The sequence below is a fragment of the Odocoileus virginianus genome, chromosome 11 (genome assembly GCF_023699985.2).
Source record: "Odocoileus virginianus isolate 20LAN1187 ecotype Illinois chromosome 11, Ovbor_1.2, whole genome shotgun sequence".
Lineage (NCBI taxonomy): Eukaryota > Metazoa > Chordata > Mammalia > Artiodactyla > Cervidae > Odocoileus > Odocoileus virginianus.
Window position 1 is genome coordinate 42,212,859 of NC_069684.1, and position 25,459 is coordinate 42,238,317.

Genomic DNA, 25,459 nt, shown 5'->3' on the forward strand with positions numbered 1-25,459 from the left:
TTTCCATCCATTTACTTTTAGCCAACCTGTGTCTTCATATTTAAACTTGCCTTCTTATAGATATCATATAATTGGATCTTGATTTACTAATGCATCTAAAATCTTGACCTTTACTAATTTTATTTATGAGGGCTCCAACCTCATGACTTAAGCACCTGCCAAAGGCCCAACCTCCTCATACCATCACATTGTTGTTTAGTCGCTAAGTTGAGTCTGATTCTTTGTGACCCTGTGGACTGCGGCCTGCCAGATTCCCCTGTCCAAGGGATTTCCCAGGCAAGAATACTGGAGTGGGTTGCCATTTCCTTCTCCAGGGGATCTTCCCAACCCAGGGATTGAACCTGCATCTCCTGCATTGGCAGGTGGATTCTTTACCACTAAGCCACCAGGGAAGGCCCCTACCATGTTGGGCATTAATATTTCAACATATGAACTTAGATAGTACACAGAAACTTAAATCATAGCAAGGGAAAAAAAGAGGCAAACCTTTAACCTGTTATGGTTGTAGGTAAGTGAAAAATGAAGATTAATTCTGAGTAAGAAGAGCTTGTGGTGGGTAGCTGAGACTGAAGACATAAGACTATTCAAAATATTTCAGGGTTTCAAAAGACACTGGGGAAAGAGTCAGAAGGTGGTCTGGTGGTGAGAGTGAGAAGAAAAAACAGACCAAATTAGAAAGGAATAAATTAGTGGAAAGAGATATGAAAGAAAATTTCATATTGGAGGAGGGTGATTCTATCCAGAGCTGGAATTGAAGTTTTCAGCCAGGAGCCAACCTCGTTCTCTCCTTTTCAAAAGGCTACTTATATCATGAGAAGAGAATAATCATCTAGATGTTTTCCCAAGGAACTGCCTTTATTATTTTTTTTTTTTACATTTACATTGAATTCATTAGAATTAATGTTTGTATGTGGCATGAAGTCACTATGAACTTTTTTTTCTTGAATTGTTAAACCAAAAATTAAAAAAAAAGTTTTCCCTTCTCTAATTTTAATTACTCCTTTACAATTAATTTTCTGGTGTTTTCTAATTGTGCTCTGAAGAGTCTTAGAGTTTCTCAGGCTCACATCAGGCAGAGAGCTATGATTGTTTCCTTGCTTTGGCTATTTTTTTTTATTAACTTTGTTATTCAATGAGCAATATTTGTTAGCTACTTACTACATCCATGCTAGACTAGTGATACTAGTGTCACTAGAGATACTATGAGCCTTAAGAATGAACATGGCGCTTGCCTCAGGTAGTCACATTGTCTAGTGAGTTTCACATATCAGGCTTCCATTCATTCCTTTTTTCTTATTAAAACTGGCAGAAAGACTGATATGGAGACCCAGGAGTTTTGTGACATTAAGCAAATTTTATCTATCTTCTCCAAATTTTCATATAATCTCATTCTGTAGTGGGATGGTAATTCCCATTTTAGCATATTGCTGTAAGGATTAAATGGAATAACTTCCTGTGAAAGGGCTGAGTTCCCAACAACTAATCTACTTTCTTCTTTTCTAACTTATCTATATTTTTCCTATTGATAAAAGTCTTGAAATTTTGGTTAACATTCCTGTGCCCAATGTCATCTGACTGTTTGGTACAGATTACTAATAGGTTGGGGCTTCCCAGGTGACTCAGTGGTAAAAGATCCGCCTGCCAATATACGAGACACTGGAGACACGGGTTCAATTCTTGGGTTGGGAAGATCCCTAGAAAAGGGAATGGCAATCCACTTCAGTATTCTTGCCTGAAATATCCCATGGAGAGAGGAGTCTGGTGGGCTACAGTCCATGTGGTCTCAAAAAGGGGCAGATATGACTGAGCATGTATATACAAAACTTCTCTTTCCTAACCCTCTGTTGATATGACTTTCTTTAGTATCATCATACCATCTTGCTTAAGCCAGCAGATTTATCTTAATTTCCAGGGTGCTTAATTTCCTTTCATTCTTAAAGATCCCTATATTCCAAGAATTTTCCTCTCCTTTTGATATTATAATACTACAGTAATATTTTTCTTCTTGATTCTCTCACAAATGTCCTTTTACATGTCTTTATTCATTTGAAGAATTCATTCTTCAGTCCCCAAACTTCAGGTATTTTCTCAAAACTCATTCCTCTTATCTCTCTCTCTCTCTCTCTTTTTTCCTTTCCCCTTCTTTTTATCAAACAAGTACTCATCTATTCTCATCACTTCAACTCTAACCTCTCTGTACCTCATTATATGTCTATCTATTGGAATACAACCCCACATTACCAGTTTAGTAAAGGGAGTTTATTCATTCATTCTTTGATGATTTTTTTTGCTGCTGTTGGATATACTGTCTCCTCAAATGCTGATCAGTGTTCTGCTCTAAAATTCTGTTTCTGTGTCCAAATTAATTCAATATCTTTATTCTTAATTCAGTTTCATAGCTTGTTTTCATCTTAAAAGTGCTATCATTCTTCTGGTCACTTAGACTCAAATCCTTTATTCCTTCATCTTCATGCTCTATGTTCACTTTAGTCTTATTACTTTTTTTTTTTGAAATATCTTATATTCATTACTTCTTTATTTCTTTACTTCTACCATGCAAGTCCAATCAGCAGAGTAGATGATGTCAACAGCCTTTGCTATTCTTTCTGTCCTTTATTCTTTTCTTCATACCAGCTCACCCATTGTTATTACATTAATAATCTTCCTGTATTCTCCTGTTCACATTTTCAGTGATTCATTTCTTTTGGCTGTGTTACTTTTGAAGGAAGATTTTTCTCACTGGATTCTCAGTATTGATATTAATTATTATTTTTTATTTTTTTGATATAAATTATTTTAATTATAATGTAACTTAAGTATGTCCACATATACAAATAAATGTAAACTTTTGCACATACAGCTGTATAAAACAATTTACAGATTCATTACAAACAAAACTATAAAATGGATAAAATTTAGGTTAACATTAATGTGACAAAAGATGTTTGTGGAAAATCAGTAAGTTAACATGAATATGGCGCTGAGTATTCTGCATTTGGCAGGGATCTAGTGTACTCTTGAAACTTCTGAGAAACCTTTCTTTCTAAAGCATGCTGTTACATCATTTGGCCTTCAGTTGGTATAAATGTGTCTTTTGAGAAATAGATCTGTCCTTGTCTTTTTTGTTTGTTTGTTTTTTCATGCCTCAGCCAGCTGTGATTAAAATAGCCTATTTGGCAGCAGTAAGATAGTAAATAAAAATACACATTCAGGCACTGATACTACTTATTTGATACTGATACTAATTATTTGGGATCATTAGGGAAGCATCAAGATGATCCAGAATAGGGAGTGTGTCTGTGTGTGTAATGTGCGAAAGAGAGAAAAAGAAGAATTTCAGTTCACTTGAAAAAAAGAAACTTAGATTTTTATAGGAGACTAATGGAATCTCAAAAATCAGTTCTACAGGTTCAGAGTCTATAACCACCATTATAAAAATTGCTATTTGCGGCATAAAAACCAAATTCTTCATGTTGCCATCCAGAGTCTTTATAAATTTGGGTTAAATCTCTTTTCCTTTTTAGTTTTTTTATTTTTTGACCTCTTACTATTGTATATGGACTTCCTGGGTAGCGCCAGTGACCTGGGAATCCACCTTCCAGTGAAGACCTGGGTTCGATCCCTGGGTTGGGAAGATCCCCTGGAGAAGGAAATGGCAACCCACTCCAGTATTCTTGCCTGGAAAATCCCATGGACAGAGGAGCCTAGTGGGCTACAGTCCATGGGATTGCAAACAGTCTGAAGGCACACGACTGAAGTGTCTGAGCACACCTGCAGGCACTATTGTGTACACATGTTCACATTTTCCCCAGCTTTATGCCTTGTCTCTTTTTATACCGTGGTCCCTATATAATCCCATCTGTCTATCCTGCCCTCATTTCCCGTTGAAGCTTCTGTTCTCCTCTTCAGTTTTAATTTGACGTTTCTCTGCCTATGACTTCTTTTGTACTCCTTCTGTATCTGGTACTTTAACACCACTTTTTTACAATATTACTTTAACTCTTTGATTTTCGTAGTTTTTATATCACTAGACTTCAGGTTCTTAAAAGTTTTTTGCATAATCTTCAAGATTGGTTTTGAGGAGAACAGGCTTGCGGACACAGTGGGGGAAGGCGAAGCTGGGATGAAATGAGAGAGTAGCATTGAAACATACACCTTACCACGTGTAAAACAGCCTGTGGGAAGCTTCTGCATAACACAGCTCAACAAGGTGCAGTGGTTAGAGGGATAGGATGGGGGCGGGACTGGGAGAAAGGTTCAAGAGGGAGGTGAAATATGAATCCTTATGCCTGGTTCACGTTGTGGTATGGCAGAAACCAACACAACGTTGTAAAGCAGTTATCCTCCAATTAAAAATAAATTTTAAAAATAGTTTTCAAAACTAAAAAGAATGATATTCCTGAAGCACTTTACTAAACATTTGGGATTACAAAATCAAATGGGATTATAGTATTAGAGGTCTAGTTTCCTGGGCAAATTTATGTGATTCACTTTTACATAGTATAAGCAAGTGTTAGTTGCTCGATCTTGTCCAAATCTTTGTGACCCCGGGGACTGTAGCCCATCAGGCTTCTCTGTCTGTGGAATTCTCCAGGTGAGAATACTGGAGTATTCCCCCTTCTCCAGGGGATCTTCCCAACCAAGGGATCAAACCTGGGTCTCCTGCATTGCAGGTAGATTCTTTACTGTCTGAGCCAACCAGGAAGCCCAAGTGTTTAAGCAAAATGCTTTGATATAGAAAATTTGCATTTCTATAAAGCTAAAATGCCTTAGAAATTTTGTAATTTTGCACTCATTTGTTCTGTATTTTCAGGACTTCTGGGAAAGATCCTGATGACTATCCGAGATGCAGGTTTTGAAATCTCAGCTATGCAGATGGTAGGTAGTTTGCAAGAGTCATTAACTTACTGATGAACTCTGTGTGTGTGTGTATGTGTGTTTACAGTATGCTTTAATACATTTTACATTGAATTTTCTCTGTGCACTTGTGAGCTTAACACATTAAAAGCAAAAAGATATGTTGAACATGATAACTTTTAGTAAAAAGTGTTTTTGAATGATTTTACCAGTATAACTTCTCACTGAGAGCTAACCGTCCAATAGTACATCTAATTTAAGCTTATAAAGCAGATTTATATAATTCCTGGAACTTTAGTTGCAAAGTAAATACAGACTGAAACAATGCATTTAATTCCTCCAAACACGAAATAGTTTTAAGCTAAGTACTTATAATGAAATTTTGTTGTCTGGATTTGTGACTAAGAAGAAAATCAATTTGGCTTTTTCCCTGACCAGGACCTTTGCTGGTTTCTGGACTTTCTCTCATGATCTTTAGAGTTAGCACATTTCAGCCCCTCTCTTGGCAGTCACACCATTAAGCCTCTGGAGTCCACAATCATTCAAAATTGTTCTGCTGACACATTTCCAGGAAACCCTTCACTGAAGAAACAATATTAACTTCTTTAGAGCTCTTCTCTATCTTTGTGGTACACTTATCATTGCACTTGACAAATAAATTGGTACAATTATTATAGGAATCCAATTAATAATTTGTATTTTACGGTTTTTGAAAGCCAACAAGTTTGTGCTATTATGGTAGTGAATTACCAGTTCCAGAAGGAATTTTCATACCAGTTTATTTTCTCTTTCTCTGGAAAGGAACTCCTTTTGATTTCTGTGAAGTCTTTGCATCAGCCCAGATCAGAGGTCAGGGCACTAACTGGGGTTCTGCCTATTTTGTTTCCCAGATTGGTTCGAATGCTCATGAAGTGAGAAAAGATTAGATGTATCAGCTAGTTTGCAAATTATCAAGCACAGCTTGGAGACAAATGAGAAATTTAATATTTGAAGAATCTTGCCCAGGACTGTAATGAAATTGTTAGCAACAGCATTCTTAAAGTATTAGCTTGGTGATGTAGTCAGCCACAGGATTATGGGATCTAAGCCTGCTTTAAGTAGTAATCATTGTGGACATTTTAGAATTAAACATTAATCAAACTCTAGGCTTACAACCTAGCATAGAGATTGCCCATAGTAAGTGCTCAGTGAAAAAAAAGAATAATTTGTTTTAAAAAAGATTAATTGAATTTATGGGGGAGGCATGGTAGTTTAATGGCAATCAGAATCATTGTGAGTTTTGAAATCAGTAAACTATTTCTGGATCATGAATCGTCTACTTTCTAGGTATATAAACTTTGGCCAGATTTTAAGCATTCTTATCTTCAGTTTTCTCAACTAGGCAATGATAATATTATTTGCCGCTATAGATTATTTTGTGGATTAAATAAAATAATGCTACACAATATTGTGAAGAATTTCCAGTTCAAATTACCAAATATTTAATAAATTATACCTTGTTATTGGGGCTTCCCTGGTAGCTCATATGGTAAAGAAACAGCCTGCAATGCAGCAGGACAGTGTTTGATGCCTGGGTCAGGAAGATCCCCTGGAGAAGAGAATGGCAACCCACTCCAATATTCTTGTCTGGAGAATTCCATGGACAGAGGAGCCTGAAGGGCTATAGTTCATGGGGTTGAAAGGAGTCAGACAAGACTGAGCAACTACCACTTTCACTTTTCACCTTGTTATTATTTTATATTAGTAATATAAGAAGTTGTATGAATATTGAATAAGATATTGAAATCAAACAATGTTCACTCCCTGTAATAGCTATGTTGCCTATGCAGAGTACATCATGTGAAATGCCAGGCTGTATGAAGCACAATTTGGAATCAAAATTGCTGGGAGAAATATCAGTAACCTCAAGATATGCAGATGACACCACCCTTATGGCAGAAAGCGAAAAAGAACTAAAGAGCCTGTTGATGAAAGTGAAAGAAGAGAGTGAAAAAGTTGGTTTAAAACTCAACTTCCAAAAAACTAAGATCATGGCATCTGGTCCCATTGCTTCATGGCAAATAGATGGGGAAACAATGCAAACAGTGACAGACTTTATTTTCTTGGGCTCCAAAATCACTGCAGATGGTGACTGAAGCCATGAAATTAAAAGACGTTTGCTCCTTGGAAGAAAAGCTATGACCAACCTAGATAGCATATTAAAAAACAGAGACATTACTTTGCCAACAAAGGTCCGTCTAATCAAAGCTATGGTTTTTCAAGTAGTCATGTATGGATGTGAGAGTTGGACTATAAAGAAAGCTGAGTGCCAAAGAATCGATGCTTTTGAACTGTGGTGCTGGAGAAGACTCTTGAGAGTCCCTTGGACAACAAGGAGATCCAACCAGTCAGTCCTGAAAGAAATCAGTGCTGAATATTCACTGGAAGGACTGATGCTAAAGCTGAAGCTCCAATACTTTGGCCACCTGACGCGAAGAAGTGACTCAAATTGGAAAAGGCCCTGATGCTGGGAAAGATTGAAGGCGGGAGGAAAAGGGGACGACAGAGGATAAGATGGTTGGATGGCATCACTGACGCGATGAACATGAGTTTGAGCAAGCTCCAGGAGTTGGTGATGGACAGGGAAGCCTGGCGTGCTGCAGTCCATGGGGTCACAAAGAGTCGGACACAACTGAGCGACTGCACTGAGCGGAACTACGATACTAAATAGTTTGAGCTGTTGTCTGGGTAGGGAGACGCTTCGTGATCTTCAATCCTGGCAACAATAAAAGGACAGAGTAGGGAGCAAAACAAAATTGGAAAATCTGTGTCTAGTTTTTAAAAATTTAAGGTTTTGGTTCTTGAGACTCTAGAACTTAATGAAATTTTATTTCTAAGTTTGAATCCAGCCTGGATAAGAGTGAGTCTTTTTAGCTTTACCTTACTAGCATACTGTGACAATTCTTTCTGAAGAATAGTAGGATTTTCGGATGAATGGTGTCAGTGCGTTATTATGAGCCAGACTAACTAGGGGATTTTTCTGAATGCCTGGGAGGATAAGGGTATTATTTCCAGGCCCCTCTACAAAAATTAGAGAAATTTTATTTGGTAATGTTGCTTTCTTTTGCCACTGATCTATTGATAAACAAAATTAAATTGTGCCAATGTCTTTTTTTGTATGAAGAATGAGGGTTTTTTCCAATAACATAGATTGTAATAGTTGAGGGCCCAATCAGCGGGATCAGACAGTTTGAGATGGAATGCCAGGTAGTGAAGGTTATATTACCCCACTGAGTCTTCACCTCATTTGTAAATTGGAGCTGTTAACATTACTTATATTGTAGGGTGATTGTTATAATTAAATAAGATAGTACACGAACAGCACCTGGAACAATGCTTGATATATTAAGTACTCGATAAATGTTACAAACAAGTTCTTATTTTTGATAAACAATAATTTATTATTGATGGACTGAACTTTAACACTTCTTCAAAGACTAATTTCTTCAGGGTTTAAATTTTAAAGAAAATATATCTGAGAGAACATAAATATTGAGTGCTGAGTGTGATTCATTCTATTTTTTTGGTTGACTTATGTTTTTCTTTTTTAAAAAATATAGTTTAACATGGATCGGATTAATGTTGAAGAGTTTTATGAAGTTTATAAAGGAGTAGTGTCTGAGTATAATGTAAGTACTGAAGTTAAATGTAAAGCATTGGTACTGAAAACTTGTGTATATCAGATTTTGTAGATCTCAGTATAATTTATAATCATGAAAGTATTCCTTTAAGTATTCACAGTTCTGCCAGTTGACAACTGATCATACCAATAACTGGAGTATTTTTATCCCTGAGAGCCAGTGGGTCAGTTTTTAAAATATGATGCTATTTTATTTATGGAATAAAAATATACAGAAACCCAAAAATCACTTTGCTGAGATACTAACACATTTTGATAGGCTTCCCTTGTGGCTCAAATGGTAAAGAATCTGCCTGCAGTGCGGGAGACCTGGGTTCGATCGCTGGGTTTGGACTATCCCCTGGAGTAGGGCATGGCAACCCACTCTAGTATTCTTGCCTGGAGAATCCCCATGGACAGAGGAGCCTGTAGCCCAAGTGGGCTACAGCCCATGGGGTCACAAAGAGTCTGAAACAACTGAGCGAATAAGCATAGCACATGGATATAATATTCTCAAGGTAGAAGCCTGTTGAAAATGCTTTAAAAAGTTGAGAGCAAATAGTTCTTGATGTAGTTGCATAGCAGTTATTTCATAGCATAGTCTATTTAATGATACAAATGCAGATAGAATCATCTGAAAATACAGTGAAGAGTGAATAAATAGTAAGACTTAAGGGGAACTGTTTAGAGAGCAATGAAATTCATTCTTGAAGACAAGACTGTATTCAAATAAACCAAGTGTTGTTCCTTAACACATGACAGATATTTAATCAAAGTTAGTTTCCTTCCCCTTTTATCAAATTAGATACATTTGTGCTGGTGGCCTGCCTCATCACCCATATTGCTTTATAGGGCATTTTTCTCTTTTTTTTTTTTTTTGTGTAAAGTTCACCCTGATACTGAGACTAGATTCCCCTCTCCTCATCTCTCTACACCCTTTCCTTTTAACCTAGTTTTTAAAAAATTTATTTCTAATTTTTTTTAAATTTATTTATTTATATTTGGCTGTGCTAGGTCTTCACTGGTGCATGGTTCTTTTCTCAAGTTGCGAAGAGTGGGGCTACTCTGGTTGTGGTACACAGGCTTCTCATCATCGTGGCTTCTCTTGTTGGGGAGCACAGGCTCTAGGGCGTAGGGGCTTTAATAGTTGCAGGTAGTTGTGGGGCATAGGCTTAGTTGTTCTGCAGTATGTGGGCTCCTCCTGCGTCAGGGATTGAACCCGTATCTTTTGCATTGGCAAGTGGATTCTTTAGCACTGAGCCAACAGGGAAGTCCTCAATCTACTCTAGAAAAGGAAAAAGGCACTGGTCCAAGAGCTGGCCTGAGCCTTTCTCCTGTTTAGTCCTACATAGTGAAAGACTGATGATGAAATCTTATATTTTGCATTTAGCATACTGGTAGTGTTCTACCCTTCTTTAGAGGAACCAAAGTGCTTTTCCTATTGTTACAGCTTTTCAAACTTTAACCTTATCAGCTTCTTCATTTTAGAGTTATGCCTTTTCTTTTGTTGAAGAAATTTTCTTTTTCTTTTTTCTTTTTTGTATTGCGAACTTTTTATTTTTTTTTTCCATTTGTTTTTATTCGTTGGAGGCTAATTACTTTACAGTATTGTAGTGGTTTTTTGCCATACATTGACATGAATCAGCCATGGGTTTACATATGTTCCCCATCCCAATCCCCCCTCCCGCCTCCCTCTCCATCCCATCCCTCTGGGTCTTCCCAGTGCACCAGCCCTGAGCACTTGTCTCGTGCATCCAACCAGGACTGGCGATCTGTTTCACCCTTGATAGTATACTTGTTTCAATGCTGTTCTCTCTGAACATCCCACCCTCGCCTTCTCCCACAGAGTCTAAAAGTCTGTTCTGTACATCTGTGTCTCTTTCTCTGTTTTGCATATAGGGTTATTGTTACCATCTTTTAAAATTCCATATATATATATATATATGCGTTAGTATACTGTATTGGTGTTTATCTTTCTGGTTTACTTCACTCTGTATAATGGGCTCCAGTTTCATCCATCTCATTAGAACTGATTCAAATGAATTCTTTTTAATGGCTGAGTAATATTCCATGGTGTATATGTACCACAGTTTCCTTATCCAGAATGGAAGAAATTTTAAAGTGTCTTCTTAACATCATTTATTCAACCAGTGACAACTGTTTTCCATTTTAAAAATCTTTCTTTTTTACATTTCCCTTCTTTTATGTGTTACATTAACTTTTAAATATATAGTTAAAAGCAACTACCTTTGTTAATGCACATTATATTATAGTTTTACTGTTTATAAGATAGAGAGACTCATGGATACTTATCTCACAGTACCTTTGATCCTGAGTTATATTCTCCTACAACATCAGATAGTATTGAATTTGGTAACAAGTAGTAGTAGAGTCCATTAATGTTTTACATACATATCTGAGGTAGGTCATATTTCCTGTTGGTAAACAGCTTAAAAAAAATAAAAAAGCTTATCTTTTTAAATTTACTTTTTGTTGAGATAACATTGGTTTATAATATTATACATGAGCTTCATGCATACAACATTATATGTTGTGTTTTATAAATGCCACACATGCAATTTTTATATAGTATACATTTACTCATGGAATTTTTTTAACTCAGGATTCTGGAGATTAAGATAAATGTATCACTGGGTGGATGTCTCATTTTTCCTGAGAAATCAGGAATTTGAATGCCAGTAGCAATATTATACTTTAATGTCAGAACAGCTCAGAATGATTGGTGTTGATGTACTTTCTTCTGTTTAATCTCAGTAAGATATTCTCTATAATTATTAATTAAATTTTGTAATAATAGTAAAAGAACCTACTTAGGAGAAAGAACAGAGGGACTTTTTGGAAGGGAAAAACTACTTTATTCCAGACTAATTACTAGTCTTGTGAGTAATTTTTAGTAATGGTTATAATTTTTCTTCAGCTTAAAATGGCATATTCAGCTTAAAACATATACTTCAAATGGTTGGTTTATAACAGTCTGTTAATGGGAGAATGCACTGGCTCATATAATATGAGCCAGAATATATCAATATCCAGGTATCTTTGAGATGTTACTATATTTATATGATATAAAATTTTATTGAAGCTAGGAAAAGTTTTTTCCTTGAATATTTTATTATTATTATAGCTGACATTCTTTATAGTAGATTCCATGTTGATCATTTACACTTAAATTTGCTGCTTCGGCATTTGCAATCATAAAAAGGTAATAATTACTATCTTACAGTGTTATCATGATCCAATTACTTGCCACACATATATTACCGCTTGTGGGACAGACAATGTGTTGGATACCAGGGAGCCAGAAATGCACACTGCCTGCATTCTTGGAGCTTATGTCCTGGTGAGGATGGATATTAAGTCAGATACTCCCTTTCAATTACTTAAGGACTGTAGTCAAAGGGCTGTTAAGGAAGGAAACAAGTACTTTTTTGTTTGATACTTTTTACTTAAGTAAAAACTTAGGTTTGAGAATTCTGTTAATTCTCTTAATCTATTAACAGAATTCTCAAGTTCAATTTTTAAGGATCATTTTATGTTTTCGATGCAGTCCTTTTTTCAACATTTTCTTTGTGTTCTGTATAGCCCTCTGTTTATCATTTTAATAGCATTTAACACTGAAAGGGAGAGAGACACACACATAAAAGAAAGGTGGACAAAATTGGCACTTCTCTTTTTGGATAACTAAAAAGAGAATTATCCCTTCTCATCCCTTCTTCTGCCCCGACTGAGGATTTAGGCTCTTGACATTTATGTGTAGGCAGTACTTCATATCATGAGACAGAGATCCTCCTCAACATAATTATCCATAAAAATCAATTTCATATGACCTTTGTGAATTAGTGAAGTAACTTCAGGGACATGATTTAAGGGTTCTAATGAGTAGGGATCTGTTTACCATGTTAATTATGAAGTCCTCTCCTTCCTTTTTTAACTTCTGGCATTTTTAGTAGACATGATGATTGAGTTCTGACTAATATTTAAATACTGGCCTATAATAAATTGCCTTTATTTTACTTTAACATTGGGTGTTATAAGCCTTCCAAAGTCATTAACATGGTTTACCTACCGTGCATGGTTTACCTACCTGGCCTACCGTGCTCTGACCTCATCCCTTTTCTTTTCTTTTTTTTTTTTTTTTTTAATGTGGACTATTTTTAAAGTCTTTTCTGAATTTGTTACAATGTTGTTTCTGTTTTATGTTTTGTCTTTTTGTCCACAAGGCATGTAAAATCTTTGCTCCCTGATCAGGATCGAACCCACACTCCCTGCTTTGGAAGGCAGTCTTAACCACCAGACAAGTAGGGAAGTCCCCTGGGCCTCATCTCTTAACTGCTTACCTGTGGTCTCACTCAGCTCCTGATATCATAGCTCTTTACTGATCTTCATATACCCAAACTGTACTTCTTCCTCTAGGTCTTTATATTTGTTTTCAATTCTGTCTGAAATGTTCCATTCACTGAATCTTTCAGCGAGAGGCACTTTTTTTTGGACCACGTTTTTCCTTAAACCACTTCACATATACAGTTAAGAAGCTTAAAAAAGTATATACATCTATTTCCTCCCTCTTACTCTGCATGCTGTTGTACATTTTACATTTATATGTTAAAAGCTTTATGATACATTTTTAATATTTTTGCTTTAAATAATCAATTAAATTTTCATTTTTAATTGCTGTGAAACATGTTTGATATTTACCCACATATTTACCATTGTTTTGTGTGGTTCCAAATTTTTTCTGGTATTTTTATTCTGTTTGAAGAACTTCCTTTAACATTTTCTATTTTTTTTTTTTTTATGATTCTGGAGATTAAGATATATTATATGGTGGATTTTATTTGTCCTAGAATCAGGATAAGTGCCAGTAGCTATATTTCTTTATGTCATAAACACCAAATGATTGGTGTTGATGTACTTCTTCTGTTATTCGAAGATATTATAATTATTAATAAATTTTTAATAATATAAAAAACCACTGGAGTGCAGATTTTTGGAATGAAAATACTATTCAGGCTACTTAAGTCTTGGATAAAGTATGTTAAATTCTTTCTTCCTAAAATGCATATTCAGCTTGCACATAACTCGAGAATGGTGGATTCATAGCAGATTCTGTTTAATGGAAATGCACATGGCTCAATAGAAAAGTGGAGCCAGATCTTGCTTCCAGGCTCTTGATGTTACTGAACTTTATCAGAATAAAATTATTCCTGAACTAAAAAAGTTTTCCTTGCAATATTTTTATTATTATGTGTTTTTATTAGACCAGTACATTCCACTTAATGCTGCTCGCTTTCAATCATAAAGTAATTAATTACAAACTACTAAAAGTTATCTATCCAATTCCGTGCAACACTAATACCCACATGTGGACGACAAGTGTGGGATGACAGAGCCAGAAATCACATCCATGATGATTTATGTCATGTGGGATCGACATTAAGTCAGACTTTTCAAACTCAAACTGTAGTGGCTGTTTAAAAGGAACCAAGACGTTGATCTTTTACTAAGAAAACTATGGTGACAATGCTTTACATTCACAACTATTACAGATTGCAAGTAAATTTAAATCCATTCGCTATGTTTTCGAGCAGTCTTTCAACATACCTTGTGTTCGTAACTCCCTCTGCTTTTGCAAATAGCACTTACACTGAAGGAGAAGACCACCACAAAAAGCAAGGGCCACCAAATGAGTGACTATCTCTGTTTGGATAACAGGATTACCCTTCACTCATTTGACTTTGGCTTCTGCCCGCTAGGACTTACTTTCTTGCTATTTATGTGAGGCTACTCATTGGAAGAGTCTCGAATAAATATCCTAAAACAATTCTCCTTGGATTAGTGAAGAACTTAACCAAGAGGCATGACGGGATCTGTTTACCATTAATTAAAGCTCCACCCATTTGACTTCTGCAAGCAACATGAATTGATCCAATTTTAAATACAGGCTCCTAAATACAAGCCTTTTTACCCAGTGGTGTACTTCCAGCTTCATGGTCTAGGCATGGTTTACCTACTGCAGTGGCTCTGCCCCCTTTCTCTATTTTATGTGACATTTGTAAAGCTTTTCTGAATGTTAGCATGTGTCTTATGTTATGGTCAACAGGCATGTAATCTTCTCCCTGTCATCGACCCGTTGGAGGCAGCTTACACAGACAAGGTAGGGAAGATTGCGGCCATCTCTTGCCACGAGTCTCATTTCAGCTCCTGAAGCATAGCTCTGTTGACGACTCATATACCAACTGTTTCTCCTCTGAGGTCTTTATCATTTTTCAAGTTCCTGAATGGTATAGGGATGGTGATGGTGAATTCTCTCAGATTTTGTTTGTCTGAAAAAGTCTTTCTTTTTTGATTGAAAGATCATTGACTTACAATATTATATTAGTTTCAGGTGTACAACATAGTGATTCAATATTTTTATAGATTATATTCCATTTACAGTTATTACAAAATAATGGCAATATTCCCCTGATAGTTTATCCTTGCTGCTTATTTTATACATGATAGTTTGTATCTCTCCCATACCCTTGTCTTGTCCCTACTCCTTTTCTTCTCCCTACTGGTCACCATTAGTTTGTTCTCTATATCTGTGAGTCTGTTTCTGTTTTGTAATATACATTTGTTTGTTTTATGTTTAAGATTTTACATATAAGTGGTAACATACAGAATATTTGTCTTTCTCTGACTTATTTCACTAAGAATAATACACTCTAGGTTTATCCACATTGTTGCCAGTGGTAGAATTTTGTTCTTTTTTTATTACTGAGTAGTATTCCATTGTATGTATATATCACATCTTCATTATTCATTCACCTGTTGTTGGATACTTAGATTGTTTCCATATATTGGCTCTTGAAAATAATGCCACTATTGGAATACATATATCTTTTTGAATTAGTGTTTTTTTTTTTTTAAATTCAGATATATATCCAGCAGTGGAGTTGCTAGATCGTATGGTAGTTCCGCTTTTACTTTTTTTGAGGAACCTGCATACTGTTTTCCATAGTGGCTGCACCAATTACATTCTCACCAGCAGTGTACTAGGGTTCCTGTTTCTGCACATCCTTGCCAGCATTTGTTATTTGTAGACATTTTTTTTTTTTTTTGGTAGACATTTTGATGGTAGCCGTTTTAGCAGGTGTGATATCTCATGGTGCTTTTATTTGCACTTCTCTGATTAGTGGTATAAAGGATAAACTATCAGGAGAATATTGCCATTATTTTGTAATAACTGTAAATGGAATGTAATCTATAAAAATATTGAATCACTGTGTTGTACACCTGAAACTAGTATTGTAAGTCAGTGATCTTTCAATCAAAAAAGAAAGACTTTCTCAGACAAACAAAATTTGAGAGATTTTGGCCATCTGTATGTCTGTTGGCCATCTGTATGTCTTCTTTGGAGAAATGTCTATTCAGCCCTCCACATTTTTTAATAGAGTTTTTTGTTTTTTGACTTTGAGTTCTATGAGCTCTTAGTTTTTTATATTAACTGCTTATCAGTCATAGCATTTACAAATCTTTTCTCCCATTCAGTATGTTGTCTTTTCATTTTGTTGATGGTTTCCTTTGCTCTATAAAACTTTTTATGTTTAATAGTTCCCATTTATTTATTTTTGCTTTTATTTCTTTTGCCTAAGAGACTGACCCAAAAAAAATAATCCTGCAATTTATGTTGAAGAGTATTCCGTCTGTATTTTCTTGTAGAAGTAATTTTTTTTTGGATTTAGGTCTTACATTTAGGTCTTTAATCTATATTGAGTATATTTTTTATACAGTGTAAGGAAATGTTCTAATTTCACTCTTACATGTAGCTGTTCAGTTTTCCCAGCATCACTTGTTAAAGGGACTGTCTTTTCCCGTTGTATATTCTTGCCTTCTTTATTATAGAGTGGTCATAAGTGTATGGGTTTATTTTGGGCCTTCTGTTCTGTTCCCTTCATCTGTGTGTCTTGTCTCTGTACCAGTACCATGTTGTTTTGACTACTGTTGCTTTCCTGTGTAGTCTAAAGTCAGGGAGCTTGATACCTCCAGCATTTTCCCCCCCTCAAGATTGCTGTGGCAGTTCAGGGTCATTTGTAGTTCCATATAAATTTTAGGACTATTTGTTTGAGTTCTGTGAAAAATGTCATGGATATTTTGATAGAGATTGCATTAAATCTGTGGATTGCCTTGGATAGTATAGCCATTTTAACAATATTACTTTCTCCAATCCAAGAACACAGGATATCTTTGCATCATCTTCAGTTTCCTTCATCAGTATTCTATAGTTTACATAGCATAGGTCTTTTACTTCCAAGACAAGGATGCCAACTCTCCCTGCTTCTATTTAACATAGTATTAGAAGTCTTTGCCATAGTAATCAGATAAGTAAAAGAAATAAGAGGCATTCAAATTGCGAGGAAGAAGTAAAACTGTCACTAATTGCAGATGACATGGTATTATATGCTACCCCGGAAGCTCAGAGTTAAAGAATCCACCTGCCAATGCAGTAGATGCAGGTATGATCCCTGGGTTGGAAAGACCCCATGGAGAAGGAAATGATTACCCATTGTAGTATTTTTGCCTGGGAAATTCTGGTGGGTGGATGAGATTATTGGTCTGCAGTCTATGGGGTCAGAAAGAGTGAGACACAACTTAGCAACTAAACAGCAACAAGTGATATTATATAGAGAATATCCTAAAGTCTCCACCAAAAAAAAAAAAAAAAAACTACTAGAATTAAGTGAATTCAGTAAAGTTGCAGGATTCAAGGTTAACATAAAGATAAAGTGAGAAAGCAATCCCCATTTGAAATTGGGTCATAAAGAGTAAAATACCTATGAATGAACTTAATCAAAGAGGTTAAATACGTATACACTGAAAAAGCCTTTATTTTTCATTCATTTTGAATAATATTTTCCAAATATTTCTCAACTGATTATAGAATTTGATATAAGTTGTTGTTTTTATCCTTATCTTTGTTCTTTTTTTTTTTTTTTTGATGTTTCTACAGTGAAAAAATGTTTCACTATTTTTTACTGTGGTTTTTTTTTTTGTTGTTATTGTTGTTCTTGTTTTATAGCCAATCTGATTACGATGTGCCTTACTTTATTTTTCTTTCCACTTTTTCTCCTTGGATTTTATTGTATCTGTGGGCTTATAAGTTTCATCAAATTTAAAAACTTTTTAGTGATTAATTCTCAAAATACATTTCTGTTCATCATCCTTTCTTCTTTTGAGGCTCCAATTACACTGCGTGACGTTGTCCCATAGTCTTTTTTTTTTAATTTAAAAGTTTTCTTCACTCTTCTTTCTTTCCATGCTTGCTTTTTAATAGTTTCTGTTGTATGCCTTCAAATTCATTGATCTCCTACAAGGGTTTATCCTCTTCATCACTTATAAATTCAGATGTAGTTTTCATCTCTAGAAGTTTTGTTTGGATCTTTATATATATATATATATATATATATATTTTTTTTTTTGCCATGTATTATGTACATGTTTTCTTCTATAATTTGAGCATGTAGAACCTAGGTACAGTGACTGTTAAAACTTCTTGTGTAATTACATCCATATTTCTGTCATCGCTGGGTTTCTGTCTCTTGAGTTTGGTTCTGGTGATAGTTTATATTTTCCTACTTCTTTTTGTATGCTGGCAATTTTTGTTATGTACTGGTGTTGTGAAATTCACACTGTTACATGGTGTTGCTGTATTCCTTTAAGAAATGTTTGATTTTGTTTTGGCCCTTGGACAAGTTACTTGGGATCAGTTTGACACTTGTGAGACTTGCGTTTAAGCTTTCACAGAATAGATACAGAGTGTTCCATACATAAGGCAAGTTTAGGCCAACTACTGTGGTATATTTTAGTGGCAGAAAATGAAGAAGAACTAAGGAGCCTCTTGATGAATGTGAAAGAGGAGAGTGAAAAGCTGGCTTCAAACTCAGCATTCCAAAACCTAAGATCATGCATCTGGTCCTATCACTTCATGACAAATAGATGGGGAAAATGTGGAAACAGTGTCAGATTTCATTTTCTTGGGCTCCAAACTCACTGCAGATGGTGACTGCAGCCATGAAATTAAAAGACGCTTGCTTCTTGGAAAAATAGCTATGTCAAACCTAAACAGTGTTTTAAAAAGCAGAGACATTACTTTGTTGACAAAGGTCTGTCTAGTCAAAACTATGGTTTTTCCGTGTATGGATATGAGAGGTGAACCATATAGAAGGATGAATGCCAAAGAATTGATGCTTTTGAACTGTGGTATTGGAGAAGACTCTTGAGAATCCCTTGGAATGCAGGGAGATCAAACCAGTCAATCCTAAAAGAAATCAATCCGAATATCATTGGGAGGACTGATGCTGAAGCTCCAGTACTTTGGCCACCTGATGCAAAGAGCCGACTCATTAGAAAAGATCCTGATGCTGGGAAAGATGGAGGGAGGAGGAGGAGGGGACAGCAGAGGATGAGATGGTTGGATGGCATCACTGGCTCAATGGACATGAGTTTGAGCAAATTCAGGGAGATAGTGATGGGCAAAGAAGCCTGGCGTCCTGCAGTTCATGCAGTCACAAAGTGTTGTATACCCTTAGAGACTAAACAGTAACAACTATGGTATAACACCATTCTGAGGACTCTACATGATGCCCTGTATATCATATGGGGGCTTTCCACTCCAGCTTGTAGGAGTATAGATTCTTCCCAGTCTTATACTGTATTTATGAGTTGTTTCATTTACTGCTTTCTGGGAGTTCTTTTCTCAGCCTTCGGTAGTATCCTTTATATATACACAGACTCTTAATCTAAGACTCAAAAACTTCTCTGCAGATCCTGAGGCTTACTCTCTTGTTGCTCTCCCGCTTTCTCTAGTATTCTGTTCGGCAAATCGTCGCCTCACTGGCCTCCCCAAACTCCAGTCTCGATCTCTTCAGTGAGAATGTTGGGCTCTTTTGTGTTTCCTATATTTGTTTCACTGTCTAGACACCTTCAGGCAGTAAGATGGGCAGTTGTACAGCTTATCCCATTCATTTTCCTTCTCTTGAGGATCATAGTACTGTGCTGTCTATCGATAGTTCAGTGTCTGAAAACAATATATGTTTATTGCCTTTAATTTCTAGGTGTTTAATGTGGGAAAACGAATCTGATGCCTATTATTCCTTATTGCTGAAACTCATTATGATTTTTATAAGTTTCTTTGGGAGAAACGCTTTGGAATATATATTTTTTTAAATGTTCATTTGATAGTATTGTGTTTGAGAGGAGAGAGCCTTTTAAAATAAATATGTACTAGAAGATAATTCCAAATAGTGAATGTTATCAAGTGATAAAGCATTAGTATGATAATAGTAGGAATGGAGACAAGGGAACATATCTAAAATACATTTTTGTAGGAAAAATGGACAAAATGTGGGAACTGCTTGGCATAGAGGGTACAGGTGGAGAAGAAGTCAAAGATAACTTTAACTTTTTGGGTCCAGTAGAATAGTAGTGCAATTAATTGAAGAGAAGCAAAATATTATTAAATTCTACTCATTTGTTAATATTATCTTATTTATATATTATAGGAAATGGTGACAGAAATGTATTCTGGGCCTTGTGTAGCAATGGAGATTCAACAAACTAATCCTACAATGACATTTCGAGAATTCTGTGGACCTGCTGATCCTGTAAGTTTTTGTTTAATATATTGATCAAGTCTGTTTTATCCATTAACTAAATATCTTAACGGGTTTTTGATACCTTTAGTTTGTTCTTCAAAAAAAAAAAAATACAAAATGAATATATGGGCACAAAATTTTATTCAAAATAGCATTTGACGTTATTTGTTTCTTAGATAGTGTGCCCCCAAAAATGAATTTTTTTATTAACCTCGTGACATATATGGGCAGAAACATTTACTGTGTCATTTTCTTTTACTGTTTCTTGTTGCTAAATTGTATAAGTAAATTTGTTAATCTCAGTGATAGAAACTAATGTATTAATTATCCTTTGGCATGAAAGTCAAAGTGTTAGTCACTTGGTTGTATCTGACTCTTTGTGACCCCATGGACTATAGCCCACCAGCCTCCTATGTCCATGGAATTCTCCAGGCAAGAATACTGGAGTGGGTACATTCCCTTCTCCAAGGGATCTCCCTGACCCGGGGATCAAACTCAGGTCTCCTGCGTTGCAGGCAGATTCTTTACCATCTGAGCCACCAGGGGCCATAAATAAAGCCCTCAATGTGGAGAATATTGATATGATGGCTTCATACCAGATGTGTAAATAATTATGAGCAGTGAGACTTAAGTGAAAAGCGATATTCTCTAGTATGCCCTTCAGTTTCCTTCAGGTTTCGTTACATGGACATTTAGTGGTAAAAGGAATGAAGTTTGAAGTGGGGATGAGGTTTAAAAGCAGAAATAACAATTGAATACATATGCAGAAGCTCTATGCAAGTATTCTAAGATGTGTAGGGTTATAGGAAGTATTACTGATTTTAAACACTAACTGTAATTTAAATTTACTGTTTATTTCACTATCACTTGTAAAGTTTATTGAAGAACAGTCAATTCAGTTTAATTGCATTTACTGAGTCCCCTTAAATGTAAGATAGTAAATTACTGGTGCATGCTGTCTCTTCAGTGGTGCCCGGCTCTTGGTCATCCTATGGACTGTAGTCCACCAGGCTCCTTTGTCCGTGGAATTCTCCAGACAAGAATACTGGAGTGGGTTGCCATGTCCCCTTCCAGGGGATCTTCTTGATCCAAGGATTGAATCCACATCTCCTGTGTCTCCTGCATTGGCTGGTGGATTTTTTTACCTCTAGGGTCACCTATAAATTAGCCAACTTAAATTAAAAAGCCAACTTATATGACAGAGTGTGCTGCTGGATTAAGCCCTGTAAGGGAGAACAGTAATCCAGAAGTGCACACATAAAGTTCTTCCCCAAAACTTACAGAGCATTATAGTGTCAGTTCAGGTAATACAAATGTTAAAAGGTTGTTTATTAAGGGAGCAATTAATATTCCTGAAGGTAAATAAGAAGGAGGAGAAATGTAAATAGGGATGTTTTTGTTCACCACCTAGAGTAATGAAAATATAACAAAAGTAAACAAATGAGACCTAGTTAAGCTTGAAAGATTTTGTACAGCAAAGGAAATCATAAACAAAATAAAAAGACAGCCTTCAAAATGAGAGAAAAATATTTGCAAATGAAGTGATTGATAAGGGATTAATCTTCAAAATGTACAAGTAGCTCATGCACTTCAATATCAAAAAACAAATAACTCAATCAAAAAATGATCAGAATGTATACGTAGAGATTTATCCAAAAAAGACAGATAGCCAAAAAAGCACATGAAGACATGTTCAACATCACTAATTATTACAGAAATGCAAATCAATACTACAACAAGGTGTCATCTTACACCAGTCAGAATGGCCATCATCAAAAAAAATCTACAAAGTGGATAAGGTGTGAAGAAAAAGGAACCCTCTTAGATTGTCAGTGGTACAACCACTATGGAGAACAATATGGAGGCTCCTTTTAAAACTAGATCTACCATATAATCCAACAGTTCCACTCCTGGCATATAGCTGGAGAAAAACCATAATTTGAAAGGATGCATGCACCTCAGCTTTCATTGCAGCATTGTTTACAACAGCCACAACATGGAAGCAACCTAAATGTCCATCAACAGAGGAATGGACAAAGTGGTTTATTACTCAGCCATAAAAAGGAATGAAATAATGCCATTTGTAGTGACATAGATGGACCCAGAGATTGTCATCAAGAGTGAAGTAACTCAGGAAGAGAAAAACAGATACTATACAATGTCATTTATATGTGGAATCTAGAAAAACAGAGCAGATGAACTTATTAGCAAAGAGGAAACAGAGTCTCAAGTGTAGAAAACAACCATGGATACCAAGGGGGGTAGTGGGGGTGGGATGTATTGGGAGATTGGGATTGACATATATACACTACTTTTTATAAAATGGTTAACTAATGAAAACCTACCATACAGTACAGGGATTTCTACCTAATGCTCTGTGGTGATCTGCATGGGAAGGGTATCTAAAAAAGAGTGGATATACATATATGTATAGTTGATTCACTTTGCTTATAGCAGAAACCAACACAACATTGCAAAATGACTATACTGTAGTAAAAATTAATTTAAATTAAAAAAAAATGAATCAAGGTACAAAGAGAATAGGGAAAGCTTGAAAGCTCAATATACAAAGGTAACCATGCAGGAATTTGCAGATTTACTATGATATAATGTCAAGAATATTTGCTTGAAAGCAGAAAAAGAGACTCAGATGTATAGAACAGACTTGTGGACTCTGGGAGAAGGCGAGGGTGGGATGTTTCAAGAGAACAGCATCGAAACATGTATATTATCTAGGGTGAAACAGATCACCAGCCCAGGTTGGGTGCATGAGACAAGTGCTTGGGCCTGGGGCACTGGGAAGACCCAGAGGGATTGGGTGGAGAGGGAGGTGGGAGGGGGGACCGGGATGGGGAATACATGTAAATCCATGGCTAATTCATTTCAATGTATGACAAAAACCACTACAATGATGTAAAGTAATTAGCCTCCAACTAATAAAAATAAATGAAAAAAAAAATTTGCTTGGCTTCAATGGGAAATGCATACCTGGAAGCACAAGGAAATACATATTTTTTTAAGAGGAAACAAGAAGAATACTGGTAGAGATGAAGGTGTGGTGCATATCTTTAAAAGACAGGCTAAAAATTGTGGATTCTATGTAATTAGAATGCTGTATGGTAAGAAACAGACATTCCTTATATGTAGTTTCAGTATACTAAATTATTCCTTTGATGCAACTAGAGCAAACTGAACTGGAAGAGATTAAAGGCAGGGGCTCTAGAAATGGAAAGGGACAGACATTATGGCATCAGTAGAGAAAGAGTTGCTCTACTTTATATCTTTTCAAGGAGAAAGAAGAGTATAAATAAACAATATGTGTGACTGTGAAAGAGTGAATATTAAAATGTGACTCTGCTTCAGAGGACTTTAGGAGAAAATGGTGGTGACGTTAAGTAGTTATTGAATATTAATTGTAAATATTAAGAAGGAATACTTTTTGGCTATATGAATAAGCAGAACTCAGGGTTATTTCAATTTTTGATTTCTGTTTGGCCAAAGAGGATTTTGTTCATTTTTTAAGATAGTTAAAATTGTGGGTGACCAGCTGACCAAGCATAGGTAAGTTAAAGAGAGAAAAATTAAGGCAAAAAAGGGAATGAGATCAGTTTGCTCATTCTTTCATTCATTCAATAAATATTTGTTGAATCTGTGCTAGTATTTGTGACTATAAAGATAGAAGCTACTATAAAGATAGAAGCTTTAATGAGCTTACAGTCTATGAGTGGGCACAGATATTTAAGTGTTTAGTTTCTATGTTTTGTGGCAACTGCGTTATTGGATACTTAAATTGGGTACTAAGTGCTGTGCTTAGTCACTCAGTCATGTCCGACTCTTTGCAACCCCATGGGCTGTAGCCTGGGGATTCTCTAGGCAAGAATACTGGAGTGGGTTGCCATGCCCTCCTATAGGCGATCTTTCTGACCCAGGGATCGAATCCAGGTCTCCCACATTGCAGGCGGATTCTCTACTGTCTGAGCCGCCAGGGAAGCCCATTGGGTACTATGGCAGTCCTGAATTATACCGTTTTGCTTAGTCTGGGGATAGATGATGGAGTCAGGCGAGACTTCTTCAAGAACATGATAGCTGAGCTAAATTGTGAGGAATGAGTAGGACTTAGCTAAGTGGAGAAGGTGGGAAATAATAAAGGTATGAATTCATAAAACAACATTGCTTTTGTTGAAGTACCGGGCAGTGAATCAGAAATAAAGTTCCTGGGGAAGAGTTGAGAAGTGAGCAAGTGAGTGATCATAGAAGGAAGAGTCCTGAATATAAAAATTTGCTGATTCCGTTTCTTTCTAATTATTCAGTGAACACTTATGGGTTGAACAGTATGTACAAGGTTTACTGACTTGTCACATGGCCGAGCCATAATAAAGATGTCTAAAGCAAGCTGTCTTTTGTTAAGCAACTCATAATCTCTTTCAGAGTCCAAATTGCATCGTTAAAGCATTGTTGGAATTACCCCACTTAACTTTTTTATTGTAGATTTTTATGAACCCTGTATGATGAGTTCAGTTCAGTCGCTTGTTGTGTCTAACTCTTTGCAATCCCGTGGACTGCAGCATGTCAGGCCTCCCTGTCCATCACCAACTCCCGGAGCTTGCTCAAACTCATATCCATTGAGTCGGTAATGACATCCAGCCATCTCATCCCCTGTTGTCCTTCTCCTTCCACCTTCAGTCTTGCCCAGCATCATGGTCCTTTCCAATGAGTCAGTTCTTCAAATCAGGTGGCCAAAGTATTAGAGCTTCAGCTTCAGCTTCAGTCCTTCCAATGAATATTCAGGACTGATTTCCTTTAGGATTGACTGGTTAGATCTCCTTGCAGTCCAAGGGACTCTCAAGAGTCTTCTCCAACACCACAGTTCAAAAGCATCAGTTCTTCGGTGCTCAGCTTTCTTTATGGTCCAGCTCTCACATCCATACATGACTACTGGGAAAAACCATAGCTTTGACAGACCTCTGTTGGCAAAGTAATGTCTCTGTTTTTTAATATGATGTCTAGATTTGTCATAGCTTTTCTTCCAAGGAGCAAGTGTCTTTTAATTTCATGGCTGCAGTCACCATTTGCAGTGATTTTGGAGCCCAAGAAAATAAAGTCTGTCCCTGTTTCCATTGTTTCCCCATCTATTGGCCATGAAGCGATAGGACCGGATGCCATGATCTTAGTTATTTGAATGTTGAGTTTTAAGCCAACTTCTTTACTCTCCTCGTTCACTTTCATCAAGAGGCTCTTTAGTTCCTCTTTGCTTTCTGTGATAAGGGTGGTGTCATCTGCATATCTGAGG

At 36.2% G+C, this 25,459-nt stretch overlaps 1 protein-coding gene across 3 annotated transcripts in view; it reads left to right on the forward strand.

The window, feature by feature from the left end:
- NME7 (NME/NM23 family member 7) overlaps nt 1-25,459 on the forward strand; it is a 232,121-nt gene that overhangs the window by 89,297 nt on the left and 117,365 nt on the right. For all 3 annotated transcript variants that reach the window (XM_020874155.2, XM_020874156.2, XM_070474350.1), the window contains 3 exons: nt 4,814-4,878; nt 8,457-8,525; nt 20,077-20,178. In XM_020874155.2, coding sequence (XP_020729814.2) covers nt 4,814-4,878; nt 8,457-8,525; nt 20,077-20,178 — 236 coding nt within the window. The remainder of the gene's footprint in view (nt 1-4,813; nt 4,879-8,456; nt 8,526-20,076; nt 20,179-25,459) is intronic.